A 17,986-nucleotide genomic window follows, 5' to 3' on the forward strand; every position below is an offset into this window, starting at 1 on the left:
CAGGATTCAAATTTTACCTGGAATGTTACACTTGACACCTAAAATTATATATATACTTTCTTTTTCTTAAAATAGGGAAGGTGACACGCTTTAAAATAACATCATGCTCTCAGGCAATCCTACAAAATGAAACTCACCATGTTGGCTCTCTCTGCGGAAGCATGCATGCATGTGATGTGAATACATGAATGTAGTAGCACTTTGCTTTCACAGAAGACACTCACTTACCTGAAGGATTTGTTCTCCAGTGGCGCACAGGCAAACACATTTACACTTTTGGGAGACTAAGCCTGTATCAGACCAGGTCGAGGATTTTACCATTAGGAGCAGTATACAAAGCTTTAATTTTCAGGAATGTAAGAAAGAACTTATGGCATTCCTGAAGTTCTCTTACTTTTTTTCACTGCAAGTTCATGCAGCACACCTCCTAAATTACACTCTTCAAGCATAAAAATTCAATAGACTTCTCAAATCTAACAGGGGAGAGAAATATAGTTACTAATGAACTACTGGGATAAAAGTGATTCAGCAAAAATTTTACTCTCCCTGAAAGTTAAAAGGTAGCACCTTTTAATAATGTTCCCTTCTAATAAATATGAGGAAAAACTGCCCTTAGAATTACAAAACATTAAACTAGAGAAACTAAAAGGTATGGTTATCTTCTGTAACTAATTAATAGTTTTTAGGCATCCACTATTTTAATTAGCCTAGATTAGTAACAATTTAAATTTTAAAAAATGACAAACTTATGACTCCAGAGTGATAGATCCTATAGGAAAACCATAAAACTCCAAGTCCTAATTTGGAGATACAAAAGTGAGGTCCCATAGTCAAATATTATCTTATTCACAAAGCTCTCCAAGGGCCAACTCTAAGAAAGCAGGAGCTTCTGTCTAGAGGCAGCAGAGCAAAATGCAGACAGGCTTTAAACCCAACACTGCCTGAACATGAATCCTGAGTTCACCATCACAGGATATGGCATTGGATGACTTTGATTTTCCTATGTTTCCGTTTCCTGCTATGTGAAGTGGAAATCATCTCAGTACTTATTTCAAAGTGTCTGCCTGAAGATCTACTGAATTAATGTAAGTAAAATGCTTAGAAGAGTAATTTAGGACAGAGTTGGGACTTGATTAGAATTTTTTTATTATTATTGACTAACATTTCCTTAAACTAGCAGTTCTCAAATTGTGGTATAAAAATCCTGGGGTCTCTTAGTCTCCTGTAGGCAGTATGCAAGGTCGAAACTATTTTCACAATATGTAATACCTTTGTCGCTCTTGTTTTCTCACGAGTATACACTGGAGTTTTCCAGAGACTAAAAGATGTATGATACCACAACAGATTAAATGCAGTAGCAGACATGAGAATTTAGATGCCTTCTATTAAGACAGTGTTAAAAAGATTTGAGGAAAAAAAAAGTAAAACAATGCTACTTTTTTTACTAATATTATTTTGTCTCAGAAAAAAATAGCTATGTTTTTCAAAAAAATTTTATTAGTGGACCTCAACAAAAAATGTGCTGTAGTGCACGGACATATATAATAAAACCTTTTATGGCAATTATTTGCTGAAATCAGTGCATTATATATATAAGAAAGCACTGTAAAGAGGTGGCATTTGAACTGGTCCTTAAGAATGGAGATTTTTTTTTAAACACACAAGAATAGTATGTTATTTATAATAACAAATAATGACAATATTATTTTTAAAAATTTTTTGAAGTTTTAAGTTTAATTTCTAATACTATAAAATACTGACAGTTATATATAACTCCTATAAACAAAAGCTCTTCGAAATCTTCAATAATTTTAAACATTGTAAAAAAACTTCTGAGACCAAAAATTTGAAAATTTGAGAAGTGCTGCTTTAAACTATTTTATCAAATTAAACATAGTGTCTCTGAACTGTACAGTGGGCTTTTACATAATTTTAGATGTGAAAAAAATACTTTTTTCTTAAGCACATGGCAATCTTTTTTGATACATTTCTTTTTCCAATAGAAAATATTAGGATTTGAAAATAGGAAGATAATTTAAAATGTATTAATAGTTTTACTTTCAGGTACCATATTTAATTGAATTTATACTGCATACTACTTTTTTTTTTTTTTTTTTTGAGATGTAGTCTTGCTTTGTTGTCCAGGCTGGAGTGCAGTGGCACAATCTTGGCTCACTGCAACCTCCACCTCTCAGGTTCAAGCAATTCTCGTGCCTTAGCCTCCCAAGTAGCTGGGATTACAGGCACACGCCACCATGCCCAGCTAAATTTTTGTATTTTTCAGTAGAGACGGAATCTCACTATATTGCCCAAGCTGGTCTTGAACTCTTGGCCTTAAGCGATCCACCCACCTCAGCTTCCCAAAGTGTTGGGATTATAATGGGCGTAAACTGTGAGCTACCAGGCCCAGCCGACATTCCACTTTATGAAAAAAGAATCTTCGGGCCGGGTGCGATGGCTCATGCCTGTAATCCCAGCACTTTGGTAGGCCGAGGCGGGTGGATCACGAGGTCAGGAGGTCGAGACCATCCTGGTCAATATGGTGAAATCCCGTCTCTACTAAAAATACAAAAAATTTGCTGGGCATGGTGGCGTGTGCCTGTAATCCCAGCTACTCAGGAGGCTGAGGCAGGAGAATTGCCTGAACCCAGGAGGCGGAGGTTGCGGTGAGCCGAGATCACGCCATTGCACTCTAGCCTGGGTAACAAGACCGAAACTCCGTCTTTAAAAAAAAAAAAAAAAAAAAAAAGACTCTTCCTGGGAGTTCTCTAGCAATAAGAGAATGGTTGAGTAAGTGAACATGAAAAAGCAGACAGTCCATGGCCCAGGGATGCATATGTACATTTTGTTTTCTGGTTTTTTTTTTTTGACAGAGTCTTGCTCTGTCATCTAGGCTGGAGTGCAACAGCACGGTCTCAGCTCACTGTAACCTCTGCCTCCCGGGTTCAAGTGATTCTCCTGCCTCAGCCTCCCGAGTAGCTGGGATTACAGGCACCTACCACCATGCCCAGCTAATTTTTGTATTTTTAGTAGAGATGGGTTTCACCATGTTGGCCAGGCTGGTCTCTAACTCCTGACCCCATAATCTGCCTGCCTCGGCCTCCCAAAGTGCTGGGATTACAGGCGTAAGCTACCACGCCCAGCCTCATATGTACATTTTAATTCATTTACCTATAAATCTCTATTATATGTTAAGATATTTTATTAATGAAATTGCAGAATTCATGCAGTCTTAATGAAAAGTAGGATGTATGATTTACTTTCCAGGCTTTATAAAAGAGAAAATGAAATACAGCTAAATTTGCTAAAAAGTCTGTTTACAGTAAATATTACATCTTGAGAACACTGGAGAAAATGTGATACAGATTTATTCACCAAGATTGAGTGTTATACAATAAACAATGTCACTATTCACTAGTCCACTTGAATTCTTCTGTTATGGAACTTTTAGAAAGTAAAGAACAAAACAAAACAAAAATAATGCTTTCAGATAATGAATTCTAAGTCAATCTAAAATGAGTAGGAAATTTTGATGAAAAGGTTAAAGATAAAACAATGTACAAACAGACAAGGGAGAGATCTAAAACGGTCACCAAAATACTCAGCATATTTGCATTAGCTAAGGAATCAGTGCTACAGGTTATATCTTTCAAAATTGTCTAACTGCCCCCAATCTGTAAGTACTACCCTGATTACATATCAAACCAAAAAAAATGCCCTATTACCCTAAAATTAAAGAGCAGTTTTATTCACTCATATTATCTACTTGCTCATATAATCAATAATTATTTACTGAATAACTACCATAAATAAGGGCAACTAATAAGTATTGACTAAAGCCTAAATGTGCTAAATGCTTTACAGGGATTATTCCATTTCAACCTTAGCATCCTATGAGGCAGGTACTATTACATTCTCCATTTTACTAGCAATAATAGAGGTACATTTCTCAAAGTCATGTGGTTTACAGGAAAAGCCATCTGGCGTTTACTATTACTATACTCAATTGTGGCATGCATTGTGTAATTCAATTTACTCTTTTCACTATTACTTATTAGAAAAGAATTTACCTTTAACACTTTTTTCCCTAAATTAAAACCAAACATAAATAATTTAGTGTCCCCCACCCTTTTTTTTTTTTTTTTTTTGAGATGGAGTTTTGCTCTTTTTGCCCAGGCTGGAGTGCAATGGCACGATCTCAGCTCACTGCAACCTCCACCTCCTGGGTTCAAGCGAATCCCGTGCCTCAGCCTCCCAAGTAGCTGGGACTACAACTGCCTGCCACCATGCCTGGCTAATTTTTGTACTTTTAGTAGAGATGGGTTTCACTATGTTGGCCAGGCTGGTCTTGAACTCCTGATCTCAGATGATCTACCTGCCTCGGCCTCCCAAAGTGCTGGTATTACAGCCATAAGCCACTGCACCCAGCCTAGTGTCTTCTTTTAAAAATAACATTTTGTTGGTTTTAAATAAATTATCAGAAAAAGCTGACCCTAGTGAGATTAGAATTCCAAAGAAAAGGAGACAACCAAGTATAAGTCAAAATACATATGCTTCCTGTTAGAAAAAGAAAACTCCTATGTAACAATTCTAATTACATAGTTTCTGCATGGTCTGGAATAGGTAGAAACTCATCAACGGAAATCTGCCTGCCTGATCACCTATGGAGAAAGCAGGAAATCCTGTAAGTTTTTAAAACACTGCCTAATCACAAGAATAAAGCAAACATATCAATACAGCAAGAGAAGTGCTACATCCATGCTCATGTCACATGATGTATGTATATACCTACACACGAAACACAGCCAAGGATCAAACTTTTGGCCAACCTACCTTGCCAAGGGTTTGTTAAATAGAATACAGTTTCTTAAGCAGGGATCCAATTAATCAAAAAATGAAGGTTGGGCAAATTATTAACATTTTACCTAGCTAAAATAATTACACACTATGAAAATGTCTAACAATCAGAAATCAGACAACAGTGACTAAGGAATCTGGAAAAGCATTTAGTGAGGGGCCACATTATTTTCTGCATTTTGCATGTACAAATTTTTAAAATATATTTTAAATAAATCAAAAAAAGGTAAAAAAATGTTTTCTCCAAATCTTTCAGTCTCTTAAAATACACTAAAATTTACTAACAAAGTTCTTAAAATTAGTGATCTCACATTTAGAGAAAATAACATAAAAACACTTTTTTAATTTGCTAATCCAATATGAGATAAACTTTCCTTTGTTGCCCACCAACAAACTAAGACAATTTATAAATCACAAATAGTGACTATTTAGGTAAAATTTCATTTTTCTACCAGGAAAATTTTACACGTATTTTCCATTTTAAAAAACATAAATGCTAATAATAATAATAACTACTTAATAATAGTATCAAAGCTAAAAATATTTTTTAAACTACAATAGTATTTATCTGAAGTTCACCCTAAAGCAAAACTAATGTATATCTCTAGGTTGTCATTAAAGCCTTTTCTCTGTGTTATGAAAGAATAGTATATTTAAGTAAAAAAATTAAACATTTGATATTTAGTTTACTAAAAAAAGACAGAGGCAAGATTTTGCATTATTATCCTTAAAACTTGAGCTATCTGTCTTTAGTTACTATTTATCAATTGCTTAACTTAAAATATGGGAATATGTATGTCTCAACTCTCTAATGCAATTGAAATTAATATTTTGAAATTTTGCCAGGTGTGGTGGCTCACACCTGTAATCTTAGCACCTTCTGGGAGGTCAATGCAGGTGAATCACAAGGTCAGGAGTTCGAGACCACCTGACCAACATGGTGAAACCCCATCTCTACTAAAAATACAAAAATTAGCTGGGTGTGGTGGTGAACACCTGTAATCCCAGCTACTCAGGAGGCTGAGGCAGGAGAATCACTTGAACCCAAGAAGCGGAGGTTGTAGTGAGCGGAGACTGCGCCACTGCACTCCAGCCTGTGCAACAGAGTAAGACTCTGACTCAAAAAAAAAAAAAAAAGAAAAGAAATTTTAAATTGTTCTGATTATTAAAATATATACACTGCTGGAAGATTTTGGTAATTTAAATTATACTCCCTTATGAATTAGTTTTTTGTGATGATAATTTATCCATAAACTTAGAAAATAAGACTCTAAGGGGAATAGCAAAGTTCTGTCCCCCATCATACCTGGCAAATGAACAACTTAAATTGTTAATGTCTGTAAGCTGCCTTTTTACCACTGTGCCCCTATCAACTAGATAGTGCCCGGTGTAGAAGAGGCGTTAAATAACTGTTGAATTTATTTACTGCATAGATTGGTAACTTTTAAGAATTCAGACACACATTTTAACTACTACCTACTTTAAAAAAACCTTATAGCCAAAAATTTAAGATTTCTAAGTTAAATGAATAATTCCAGCTGTTTTTAGTGACCAACCCATCTTAGAGATGTACCAAAGCAAGTTTTATAAGGAATAAACAAACAAACAAAAAACAAATATAAGGAATAAACAGATCAACTTTAGAAATAAATTAATTGCTAAAACATCTATCTGTGTTCAGTGGGAATACACTTGGTTTTCTCTAAGATCAGCAAAGTAGCCTGATAAAAAAAATTATGTTGATGCTTCTCGTTATGACAATTATTAACTAAATAATGAGCAAGGAGGCAATGGAAAAAGGTTAAATGGATATTGTAAAGTATATCTACCAAACTAATACAATTTACTACCTTAAATATTAGAATATAATATTAAAGGCAACTTAATCATTCTTGAATTTACATTAAGTTTTAAGAGAATTTTACTTACTTGTTTGCACCTAAAAAGTAACAACCTTGATGGCCTTGTCCATATTCCAGTTGTAGATCCTAATAGTACAAAATAAAATATTTAGTACACTAGTAGTATATCATACATGATATATTAATATGTATTATTATTAAAAGACAAGCTCCAGACCCCCAAATAAATCTGTATTGCTCTACGTTCTTAAAAAGAAGGATCTCACAAGTTCATAGTCCTGATTTAAGTATTTTATTATTTGAGTGTTTTTCTTGGAATTTTTCCGACTAATATATGCAAGTTTCATTTTTGGTTACTGTTATTTTAATTAACTTTTGTAGAAATCAGTTTTTAGAAAGAAAAAAGCTCAAATAAGGTATTTATTCTCAAGTTATAATGAAGCAAAAATGTTCAAAGAGAATAAGCAACAAAAATCTTGGTTTACTTTGTATATAGTATCTAAAATAATTATGTATATATACACATTCACATATTTCTACTGCTGTTTCATGTAGGTAATAATTTTTTAAAGATACAAAATTGGGTGCTATTTAAAAAGTAAATTACATATATGAACTTGTATAATATTATAAACTGTATTGAAGGACTTTTAATAATTTTTTTAGAGTGTAAAAGCAAAACTTCAAACAAATATTAAGGTAGTTCCTCAACTATTTAAACACTTTCCGACTTAATGCTGTGAGTTATACAGTGTTAAGAATTAACAGTTAAAAGGGTGAACAGTATACATGCTCAACTCAAATGCCTTCTTGAGAAAAAGAAATGTGCTTTCCAACAACCATGAAAAGATTAAAGTTGACTTTTGTCCCCCTTTTAAAGAGCTACTGTAATCTATGCACTGTTTTAACCATAAAAGGGGAATATCTGACATTTTGAGAATGAATGTTATTTACATTAGCATATAGTGTATTTAAAGTGCTTTTTTTTTTTACAAGATATTCTGAGAGTCACGATCAGGGTTTAACACAAAAGTCACCTTGGAGCAGCAGCCTTCCAAGACTGCCAGGGAAGATTATCTGCAGCCTTCTCCAAGTCTCCACAGCATTTAACACACAGATCTCCTCTAGCACTTATACTGCATTTTAATCTATTTACATGTTTATAAAACTAAGCTCCTCAAACAATTGGAAATGATCAAATCTATCTTCTTTCCTTACAGCCTGTGGTCTAGCATGGTCCCTGGCACACACTGACTGCACCATAAATAAATGTTTATTCAAATGTCAACTGTTTATTTTCCCATAAATAAAACTTCAGCTTGTTTGAGATACACAAAGCTAATCCTAAATCACAAAAAATACTAAGCTTAAGAATATAAGGATTTTAAGCAATACATTACATTTAAGAAAAAAGCACTTTAAAATTTAAATATTCCAAGACCTGTCAAAAAAAAAAATCTGATGAAAATTAAAATCAAAATCCTGGTTTCGACAAGACTCAAATTTTGTCTTCTTTAATATCTGTGTTCTTCCGTGCATACTAAGCACTCTTACCAGTGTCAGAAAAGATAACACATCATAAATAAAAAGGATTAGCTGACTGTCACACTGGTATCACATGAAATTCTAATGAAAAAGGATATCTATACTCTTTAATTTATAATGATATATCTTAACAGGATAAAATGACTTTATCACAAAACTGCACAATTTAAGTGGTTATGACTTTACTACTGAATCCTTAAACTGCAGTACTCAGTAAAGAGAAGTACTAAATTAAATAAATACAAAATTTGTTTTCTTCAGTTATAGACAACTGGGCCCTCTGCCAGACCAGCTACATTTTTAGCCAATATAATCTCTTAAGCCTTTAATCAAATGACAGCTTCCAAAAGCACACATTAGTGTAGAGTGGCCATAGCTTCTGTTATATAAACACAGATGTGTCATAAGAATTTTCAGCTCATCTGATACATGACAAGTAAAAGATTGACAATAATGATTAAAAATAAAGAAAATGAACTGAGATCAGCAGCATATTTAGAAAGGTAAGAAAAGTATCTAAAAAAACTAAAGTAATAAAGTAATTGAAAATAGAGCATAGGCTCATATACAGAATAACATTCAGGCCAGGAGAGAAGTTGTAGATAGATCCAAGTCCGATGAGTAAATGTGTCATGTCCCGAGTCTTACCAGGAAAGCTGAAATTCAAAGGGGCTCATTCTTTAACAATTTCTTCTTCCTAAACTATGTTACAGCAACTATGGAACAAAAACAATGTACTAGGAATACTGTAAAGAAAACATTAATTTAAATCCTTCTAAAAAGTGCCTAATCTCATTTAATACAACCAGTGTTTACCAAGCACCTATTATCTGACAGGAATTCAGACAGAAAATTGGATAAGGAAAATGAGAAGAAATAAAAAAAGAACAAAAGTGAAACCAAGGCAAAGTTAGTAGCTATTTACATGTTTTTGGGGCAGGCTAAGAAAGTCTCATCTAAAATGCTTTTCAAAAAGGATTTGGAAGTTACTCCATATCAGAAAAATGCTACTAAAATAATGCTTGGAAAAGCACTCAAAATAACCCAAGATGATGGTATCCTATGGCCATTCTTCATAAGCTAAACAAGAAACACTTGAGTATGCCAGCATAAAAAAAGTTAGTAGTTTCGATCAGGCATCGACTTGTTAATGAATAACAGTGTTTACACAGTAGAGTCAAACAAGTAACATGAGCTGAAAACATGCACTAATCTAGTACAGATTAAAAGTTCAAGATCGTTAGCCAAGCCCAATTAAAATATCTTTTTGGGTTGCGAAGTCCTAATTTCAGCGGTTCATTTTAATAAATGGGAGACCATTTCTAAATTTCAGATGGAATTTCTAAGAACACGAAGTGTGAGAAAGAACTGAAAATGAACAAAGGATGTAACATGGAACACTGGAAAAAGAAAGCATATGATCAAGAACATCTTATTGTAGTTAAAAAAAAAAATCCCCTTGGGAGATTTAAGTCTATACCTGATGAGAAAGCAGCAGGAAGTCAATAGAATTGATACAGTTGGCTACAAAAACACAAAAGAAAAAAATACTTGAGCAATATATCTTAACCAAGAAAAAGAGAACAGGAGAAATTTTTTCCCATCAAAAATGAGAAAATTATGGCACAAATAAGGTTGTTAGTGAGACACCTTTTAATGCAGTAGTTGATTTATAGAAATAGACAGGGGTTGAATCCAGGATAATTCAAATATTTTTTTATTTCTTAAAAAGTCAGAAAAACAAGTAGAGTCAGAATATTAACTGATCAAGCAGGATTCTGACTAATAAAAGCAGATTAAGGAGCCTAAAAATTGAATATGACTTTTGTACTGCAGGCTCAGAAATGAGTATGGGCAGATGAGGTATACTATACAATTCTTTAGAGCAATGATTATGTTACTATTTATTTATGCCCCTCCATGGCCATAACATAGAGTGTTTGTTTGTTTTTGAGGAGGAGTCTCGCTCTGTTGACCAGGTTGGAGTGCAGTGGTGAGATCTTGGCTCACTGCAACCTCCGACTTCCAGGTTCAAGTGATTCTCCCGCCTCAGCCTCCCAAATAGCTGGGATTACAGACACAAACCACCAAGCCCAGCTAATTTTTGTATTTTTAATAGAGACGGGGTTTTGCCATGCTGGCCAGGCTGGTCTCAAACTCCTGACCTCAAGTGATCTGCCCGCCTCGGTGTCTGAAAGTGCTGAGATTACAGGTGTGAGCCACCTCGCCTGGCCAATGTAGTGTTTTATACAGAATTAACTTTCAATTTTTTTTCATTGGTATATGGGCTTAAATAGCCAGTAAAACTATGCAAATTAGAAAAAAATAGTATCAGTTAAGATGGATATGTAATACAATCTTTTGACCTGAAGAAAGCATTTTGCAGATCAGATAAACTGATTTTTATGGTTTTGGGCAAACTCTTTTAATTATCAACTTACAGTGAGTTTTTGTTTTAAAGTCAGACATCTTTCAAAAATTCTCATACCAACCGCCAATTCTAAAAAAATCAAGCCCTAGTCTTCTGGCTTCATATATTAATTACCTGATTTTTCTTTCTTTCTTTTTTTTTTTTTTTAAGAGAGCACTTTTGGATAGTAATAAAAGTTGAAAGACAACATTCTAAATTCACTTACAAAATCATAAAACAAATACAGTTGGCATTTAAATCAACCAGAAATCATGGATTATATGGAATGTTTATGCAGCAAGGTCTTTAAAGGGGTAAATTTTTTTCCTGGTCCCAAAGGGATTTAGGGTTTTTACCTTGGTGCCAACTGCCAGATAAGATGAGCACTAGACATTTTGGATTCCTCAAGCTTTAAGTGGTCAGCCATAAGCATTTGTTAGAGACAAAATCTTGTTCATAGCGCCAAAATTTTAGAATTGATAAAATTAGACAACAGAAATAACTATGGCTACTTCATACCCATTAGGATAGCTATTATCAAAAGTAAAAAACAAAACAAAACAGAGAATAATAACAAGTGCTGATGAGGATGTGGATAAAGTAGAACTCGTGCATCGCTGGTGGGAATGTAAAATGTTGCAGCTGCTGTGAAAAATAGTATGACAGTTTCTTAAAAAATTAAAGATAGAATTATCAGCAAGTCCACTTCTAGTTACATATCAAAAGAACTGAAAGCAGGAACTCAAACAGGTATTTGTATATTCATGTTCATAGCAGCATTAGTCACATTAGCCAAAAGGTATAAGCAACTCACTGTCTGTCAATGGATGAATGTATAAACAAGATGTGTATTTACATGCAATGGAGTATTATTCAGCCTTAAAAAGGAAATTCTGACACATGATGTGACATGGAGAAACCCTGAAGATATTATGAAATTACGCTAAGTAAAGTGAGCCAGTCACAAAAGAACAAATATGCTATGATTCCCCTTATACAAGATACCTAGAGTCAAATTCATAGTCAGAAAACAATGTTCATTGCCAGGGGCTGGAGGGAAGATGGAATGGGGAGTTACTGTTTTTTGTTTTTTTTTTTGAAACATAGTTTCGCTCTTGTTACCCAGGCTGGAGTGCAATGGCGCGATCTCGGCTCACCGCAACCTCCGCCTCCTGGGTTCAGGCAATTCTCCTGCCTCAGCCTCCTGAGTAGCTGGGACTACAGGCACGTGCCACCGTGCCCAGCTAATTTTTTGTATTTTTAGTAGAGACGGGGTTTCACCATGTTGATCAGGATCATCTCGATCTCTTGATCTCGTGATCCGCCTGCCTCGGCCTCCCAAAGTGTTGGGATTACAGGCGTGAGCCACCGCGCCCGGCCTGGGGAGTTACTGTTTAATGGGTATAGAGTTTCAGTTTGGGAAGATGAAATCATTCTGAAGACGGATAGTGGTGACAGCTGCATTAACAATGTGAATGTACTTAAAACCACTGGACTGTAGATGTAAAAAACGTTAAAATGGTAAAATTGGTAATGTGTATTTTACCACAGTAAAAAACAAACAAAAAAACATAACCATGGGACATAGATATTTATTTTAAAATGTGGAGAGGGGAGCACAGTATTACTTTAAAAATATATACTGATGATGTTGGGTAGAGGCAATATACAGCACAGTGGTTTAGGTTTGAATTCCTGAGCAAGGCTGCTTAGAAATCCCAGCTCTGCTATTGTTAGCTAAGGAGTAACGAATTTCAGCTTCTTTGCACTTTAAATCACCTCATTTGTAAAACAAAAATAAGTTAATATATTTAAAGTGCTTAGAATAATGCCTGGTATATAAAATCCTCTAGATAAATGTTGGCTTTTGTTACCATTAGGAGTGAGCTTTAAGGTTGGTTTTATAAATTGTACACTATGACAAATATTTCATTCATCCCTCTTCTACCAGAACTATCCTAACAGTCCCTAAATCCCTCCATTGTCACAAGACCCCCTGTCAACTTCTCTCCTGTACCACAAGAAACTCCTGATTATAGGGCAGGGAGCAGGGATGAAGGTGGGAGCAGTTCCAGGCAACAAAGCCATAATATGGTAATTTATTCAAGTTACTAGGCTAGTTTCACAAGTGGCACCGAAAAGAGTATTTGTAATTTTAAAGTATTATGTTTCCAGACTTGTTATCTTTTCTACATGGAGGATATTAATAAACACTAAAGTCAATTAAAAATTTTGATTGTGCTATCTTTAGTTCTGTAATAAATTTCACTAATTGTCATTCTAGCCTATATGTCTAATTCTGAAAACATTTTCAATCCAGAAATCACCAATTATGTTTTCTTCAGATATGTTATCTCAATTGGCCCCTATGGATTAATTCTCAATCATCATATGTTCTGTTTCTTTAGGCCATCCCTCTTTCTTTTGAGACACTGCATTTACTGGCTCTCCTAGCTTTTCAACTGCTTCTTCCCTACCTCCAACGTTGGTTCCACCTGACTGTTAAACATAGGCATCATCCACTTTTTTTTTTCACTGTTTCTTCAAATCTAACAATGGGGAACAGATGCAATTTCATGGCTTCATCTTATCACTTCTTCTTTGATAATTTAAATCTACTTTTTAAAATGAATCTCAGATTAGTATAATAATTTCAAAATCCCAGCTCTTTGCCTGACATCTCTCAAACCTGTGGTCTGTGTCGGCAATTGTTTGCAATTCCCATGAAACATAGCCAGCATCTGTTCTTTCTCTTCCAGAAAAATCTACCATGTTCCTACGCAATACTGACTTTTAGTCTTAGTTCCTCCTAGAAGCCAGACAGGCCACATGAGCCCCAAAGCTCTTCTCCTTCTCTCATCTCTATAGTACCTACTGTATGTTAGCTTTCCCTCATCAACGTTTGCCACCTGGCAAAATTTTGCTAAGTCATTATATATTTTGTTGCATGGGTAGGAGTTGAGATGTTAAGTATATTCTGTCCAATAGGACAGCAACCTCCCTGAAGAAGGGAAATTATGTCTAAAATCTCTTTTATATTTTACAAATGTCAGAGGTCCTAAATTAAAAAATTTACAGAAAGAATCATTTAAGCCAACCAAAATTGAAAGATGTATGTTACCAAGGTAAAGAAAGAGGAAGGAAAGAGAAGGAAAACTCCATTTAAAAGGCAGAACAGTAGAATCTCATAGAGTAAATATGGGGGTAACTTGGGGCTCTCGCCAACCACAGTAGCAGAAACAACTATTTACTTAATAAAAACTATTAAAAGTATTATTTAACATTGAATATCAACAATTTCTCATTTTTTCTTATGTAATTGTAAGACAGCATTTATAACTTCAGGAATACTTTATAATCTAAATTTTGTCCTAAGGAAACTAGAAATGATAGTAATGCTGAAAAATTAAAACTTCATTTAGAATGATTTCATTGTTAATTCAGGAACAAATTATCTTTAAAAATTATACATGTACCATATATTATATGAATATATGTGTGTACCATATGATATATGAACATTATATATGTAATATATATATGAATATGTGTACCATATAACATATGAATAGTTTACATATATATGTGGATGGGTGGTTTCTAGTTCATTTAAACAAGTTATATCATTAAACCGGACATTTTTACAGGGAAATGTCATTTTTTTAAAAAAAAAAAAAAAAACCTAATATTTGAGTGATAAAATTAAAAATTAACATTTTTCATAAAAAAGACAAACATGTTTGTTTATTACTACAGCATTATATTTGAGTAGACATTTATGTAACTTGTTATGGGAAAAAATTGCTACAATTCTTAATATGTGTAAGTTTGCTAAATGATAGCAACTTATAAAACAATGCTTAAATTGGACAAAATGTTTGATCTTTAAAAAAAACAATTAAGATTAAAACAATGCTGACAAAGAAAATCAGAAGATGAGAAATACCAGATTAGATCTTGCAGTGTAGTATATTTCTTCTGAACTGTCCAAAAAACCATCACTGTCGGGCTGTTTAGCAGAGACCAAGAAACCCAAGTTATTTATGCTTAGTACTAAAAGCCACAAATTCACAAAGGGAAACTTTCACAAAGGAAGTAAGTCCTGCTAATATAATTTTATTAAGGCAAATGGAAAGTCAAACTGTATTAGGCAGCTTATAAAAAAGCAACATTACAACAACTTTGCTCTAAAATGCAGTTATTAAATTAGTACAGAATTTAAATACAGGCAATGCCAACTTACAAAGAGAAACAAAAAATAAACTCAAACTGCCTTAACAAAACACAATTAGCATTTATAAATATCATGACTACTTTTTCTTAATTTTTTCCATCCCTCTTCATAAATGTCAGGTTTTGGTATTACAGTATGATTACTTTAAGACTTTTTCTTTAACTTTCTATTCCTCCACACTGGTACATTGAATTAGAGGAACTATAAGAGAAAGGCTAATGACACCCTTTGTATGCTTCAGTCAAGTGAGCTAAAATATGCATTAAATTTAAGAAGAAAGCTCCTACTTCAATCCTTAGGACTTATTAACAGTTACTTTCTTCTCGTTATTAAATAGCAAATAAAAAAATGAAACAGACATCATATGAAACTCTGGCAAAATAATTTCTTTAGAATTAATTTTGTATTTTCTAATGTCTCTTTTTTATTGTTCTATAGAATATTAACATCTCAAATAGCTGCAAAGTATTTTGCTTTTACAATTGAATCTAATATATTATCATTTATCTGGAAAGGAGTATATAAAACAACAACAAAAGAATCATGCAAAGTATATTCATAAAGTTGTAGCAAGTCTTAAATGAACGACAAACTTCATTTACTATGTATGCCTCATCTTCCTAAGTTTTAGTACTCTAAACAGATAAGACTCTAATGTTTGGAAACCATGGCATTTATCCTAAAGATATATATTTTAAAAAGCTCCTCAAAAAACAGAAAAAATAAAAAATAAAAAAATAATTTAAAAGCCAGCATTAAAAACATTTAATCAGAGAATGTTAAAACTAGAAAGTTTCTCCTAAAATAATTTTGAAAATATTCAGCAACACAGATTTATTTATTATGAATTTGAGAATTACTTACCTTCTTGTTTCCCACAATTTTTTAAAAAAATTTTATTTTATGTTTTTAGAAACAAGGTCTCACACTTTTGCCCAGGCTGGAGTACAGTGGCTTTTATCATAGCTCACTGTAACCTTGAATTCCTGGGCTCAAGGGATCCTCCTGCCCTAGCCTCCCCAGTAGCTAGGACTACAAGTATACACTGCCGTGCTCAACTAAGCTTAAAAATCTTTTTGTAGAGACAGGGTCTACTATGTTGACCAAGCTGGGACCTCAAATTGAAAATATTAACAACTAGCTTTTTTAGTCAGTACTAATACATCACACAGAGACAAATTAAAACATTTATTTCAGTGTTAACATTCTAAGGCTACACTACTTACAAGTTCATGATGTGGTTCTGTCTCCTTTCTTAAGGGTGGATCAAATTTCACTTGGCCAACTAAAAAAGAAAAAAAAGTAAAACCAGGATCTGTTTTTATATTCTTAATGATATAACAATTTAAAAAGTTATTCCACAGTAAAAGACATTTAATGTTACCATCAACCATACACTGACCTCCAAAGATTTTTGTTTTCAGTTTTCAAAACTGATACTAATAATTGTAAATATTCATGGTGGTACATGTGATATTTTGATACATGCATATAGTGTGTAATGATCGAAACACAGTAAATAGGATATCCATCACATCAAACATTTATCATTTCTTTGTGTTGGGAACATTACAAATTGAACTATTTTCAAATATATAATAAATGATTGTTAATTATAATTTCCTTACTCTGCTACTGAAGAGTAGAATGTATTCCTTCTATTTAACTTTATTTTTGTACCCATGAAACAACCTCTCTCCATCCACCTATCTTACCCTTCTCTGCCTCTGGTAACCATCATTCTACTTCTACCTCCATGAGATCAACTACTTTAGCTACCACCTATGAGACAGAACATAAGATATTTGTCTTTCCACGCCTGGTCACTTAACATTAATGTCCTCCGGTTCCCTCTATGTTGTTGAAAATGACAGGATTTCATTGTTTTTTTTTTATAACTGAATAATATTCTGATATGTATATATACTACATTTCTTTTATCTATTCATCTGTTGATGGACATATAGGTTGATTCTTTATCCTGGGTATTGGGGTTTTGTGTTTTTTTGTGTGTGTTTTTTTGACACGGAGTCTCATTCTGTTGCCCAGGCTACAGTACAATGGCACGCTCTTAGCTCACTGCAACCTCCGCCTCCTGGGTTAAAGCAATTCTCTTGCCTCAGCCTCCCAAGTAGCTGGGACTACAGGTGCATGCAACCACACCTGGCTAATTTTTTTTTTTTTTTACTTTTAGTAGAGATGGGGTTTCACCATGTTGGTCAGGCTGGTCTTGAACTCCTGACCTCAGGTGATCTGTCCGCCTCAGCCTCCCAAAGTGCTGGGATTACAAGCATGAGCCACTGTACCAGGCCTATCCTGGGTATTGTGATAATGCTGCAATAAACTTGGGAGTGCAGATATCTCTTAGATATACTGATATCCTTTCTTTTAGATGCATAATCCAGTAGTTCTGGATCACACAGTAGTTCTATTTTTAGTTTTTTGAGGAAGCTCCAAACTGTTCACCACAGTGATTGTACTAATTTACATTCCCACCAATAGTATATAAGAGTTCTCTTTTCTCTGAATTTTCACCAGCAACTGTTATTTTTTGGCTTTTTAACAACAGCCATTTATACCAGGGTGAAACGATATCCCATTGGGGTTTTTCTTTTTTGATCTGCACTTTCTAAAAGTCATTCAGATTATTTTGTCACCTAGGAACTAAGCCTAGTACTCAATAGTTACTTTTTCTGATCTTCTCCTTCCTCCTACCCTTCACCCTCAAGTAGGCCCCAGTATCTGTTGTTACCCTTTGTGCTCATGACTTCTCATATGATGCACCTCCCCTTTTTTTAATTGAGACAGAGTCTCACTCTGTCGCCCAGGCTGGAGTGCAGTGGCAGGATCTCAGCTCATTGCAACCTCTGCCTCCCAGGTTCAAGCAATTCTCCTGCCTCAGCCTCTGAGTAGCTGGGACTACAGGCACACATCACCAGGCCTGGCTAATTTTTGTATTTTTAGTAGAGACAGGGTTTCACCATGTTGGTCAGGCTGGTCTCCAACTCCTGACCTCAAGTGATCCACCCGCCTCGGCCTCCCAAAATGCTGGGATTATAGGCATGAGCCACTGCGCCC

The 17,986-nt window shown here is 34.3% G+C and overlaps 1 protein-coding gene across 4 annotated transcripts in view; it reads right to left on the reverse strand.

Annotated features, from left to right (window-relative positions):
* The window catches only part of MAP4K3 (mitogen-activated protein kinase kinase kinase kinase 3), a 181,715-nt gene that overhangs the window by 45,177 nt on the left and 118,552 nt on the right, over positions 1-17,986 (reverse strand). For 3 of the 4 annotated variants that reach the window (XR_002478564.2, XM_012450641.2, XM_064364021.1), the window contains 3 exons: positions 16,135-16,193; positions 14,621-14,683; positions 6,787-6,845 (listed from right to left, as the gene is read on the reverse strand). Coding sequence is in view for 3 of the 4 variants with exons in the window: in XM_012450641.2 (XP_012306064.2) it covers positions 6,787-6,845; positions 14,621-14,683; positions 16,135-16,193 (181 nt within the window). In the remaining variant the exon portion in view is untranslated. The remainder of the gene's footprint in view (positions 1-6,786; positions 6,846-14,620; positions 14,684-16,134; positions 16,194-17,986) is intronic. The other variant, XM_012450642.2, reaches the window with a different exon arrangement.

Source organism: Aotus nancymaae, unplaced genomic scaffold (assembly GCF_030222135.1).
Source record: "Aotus nancymaae isolate 86718 unplaced genomic scaffold, 86718_ANA_hifiasm-v0.15.2.pri h1tg000057l, whole genome shotgun sequence".
Lineage (NCBI taxonomy): Eukaryota > Metazoa > Chordata > Mammalia > Primates > Aotidae > Aotus > Aotus nancymaae.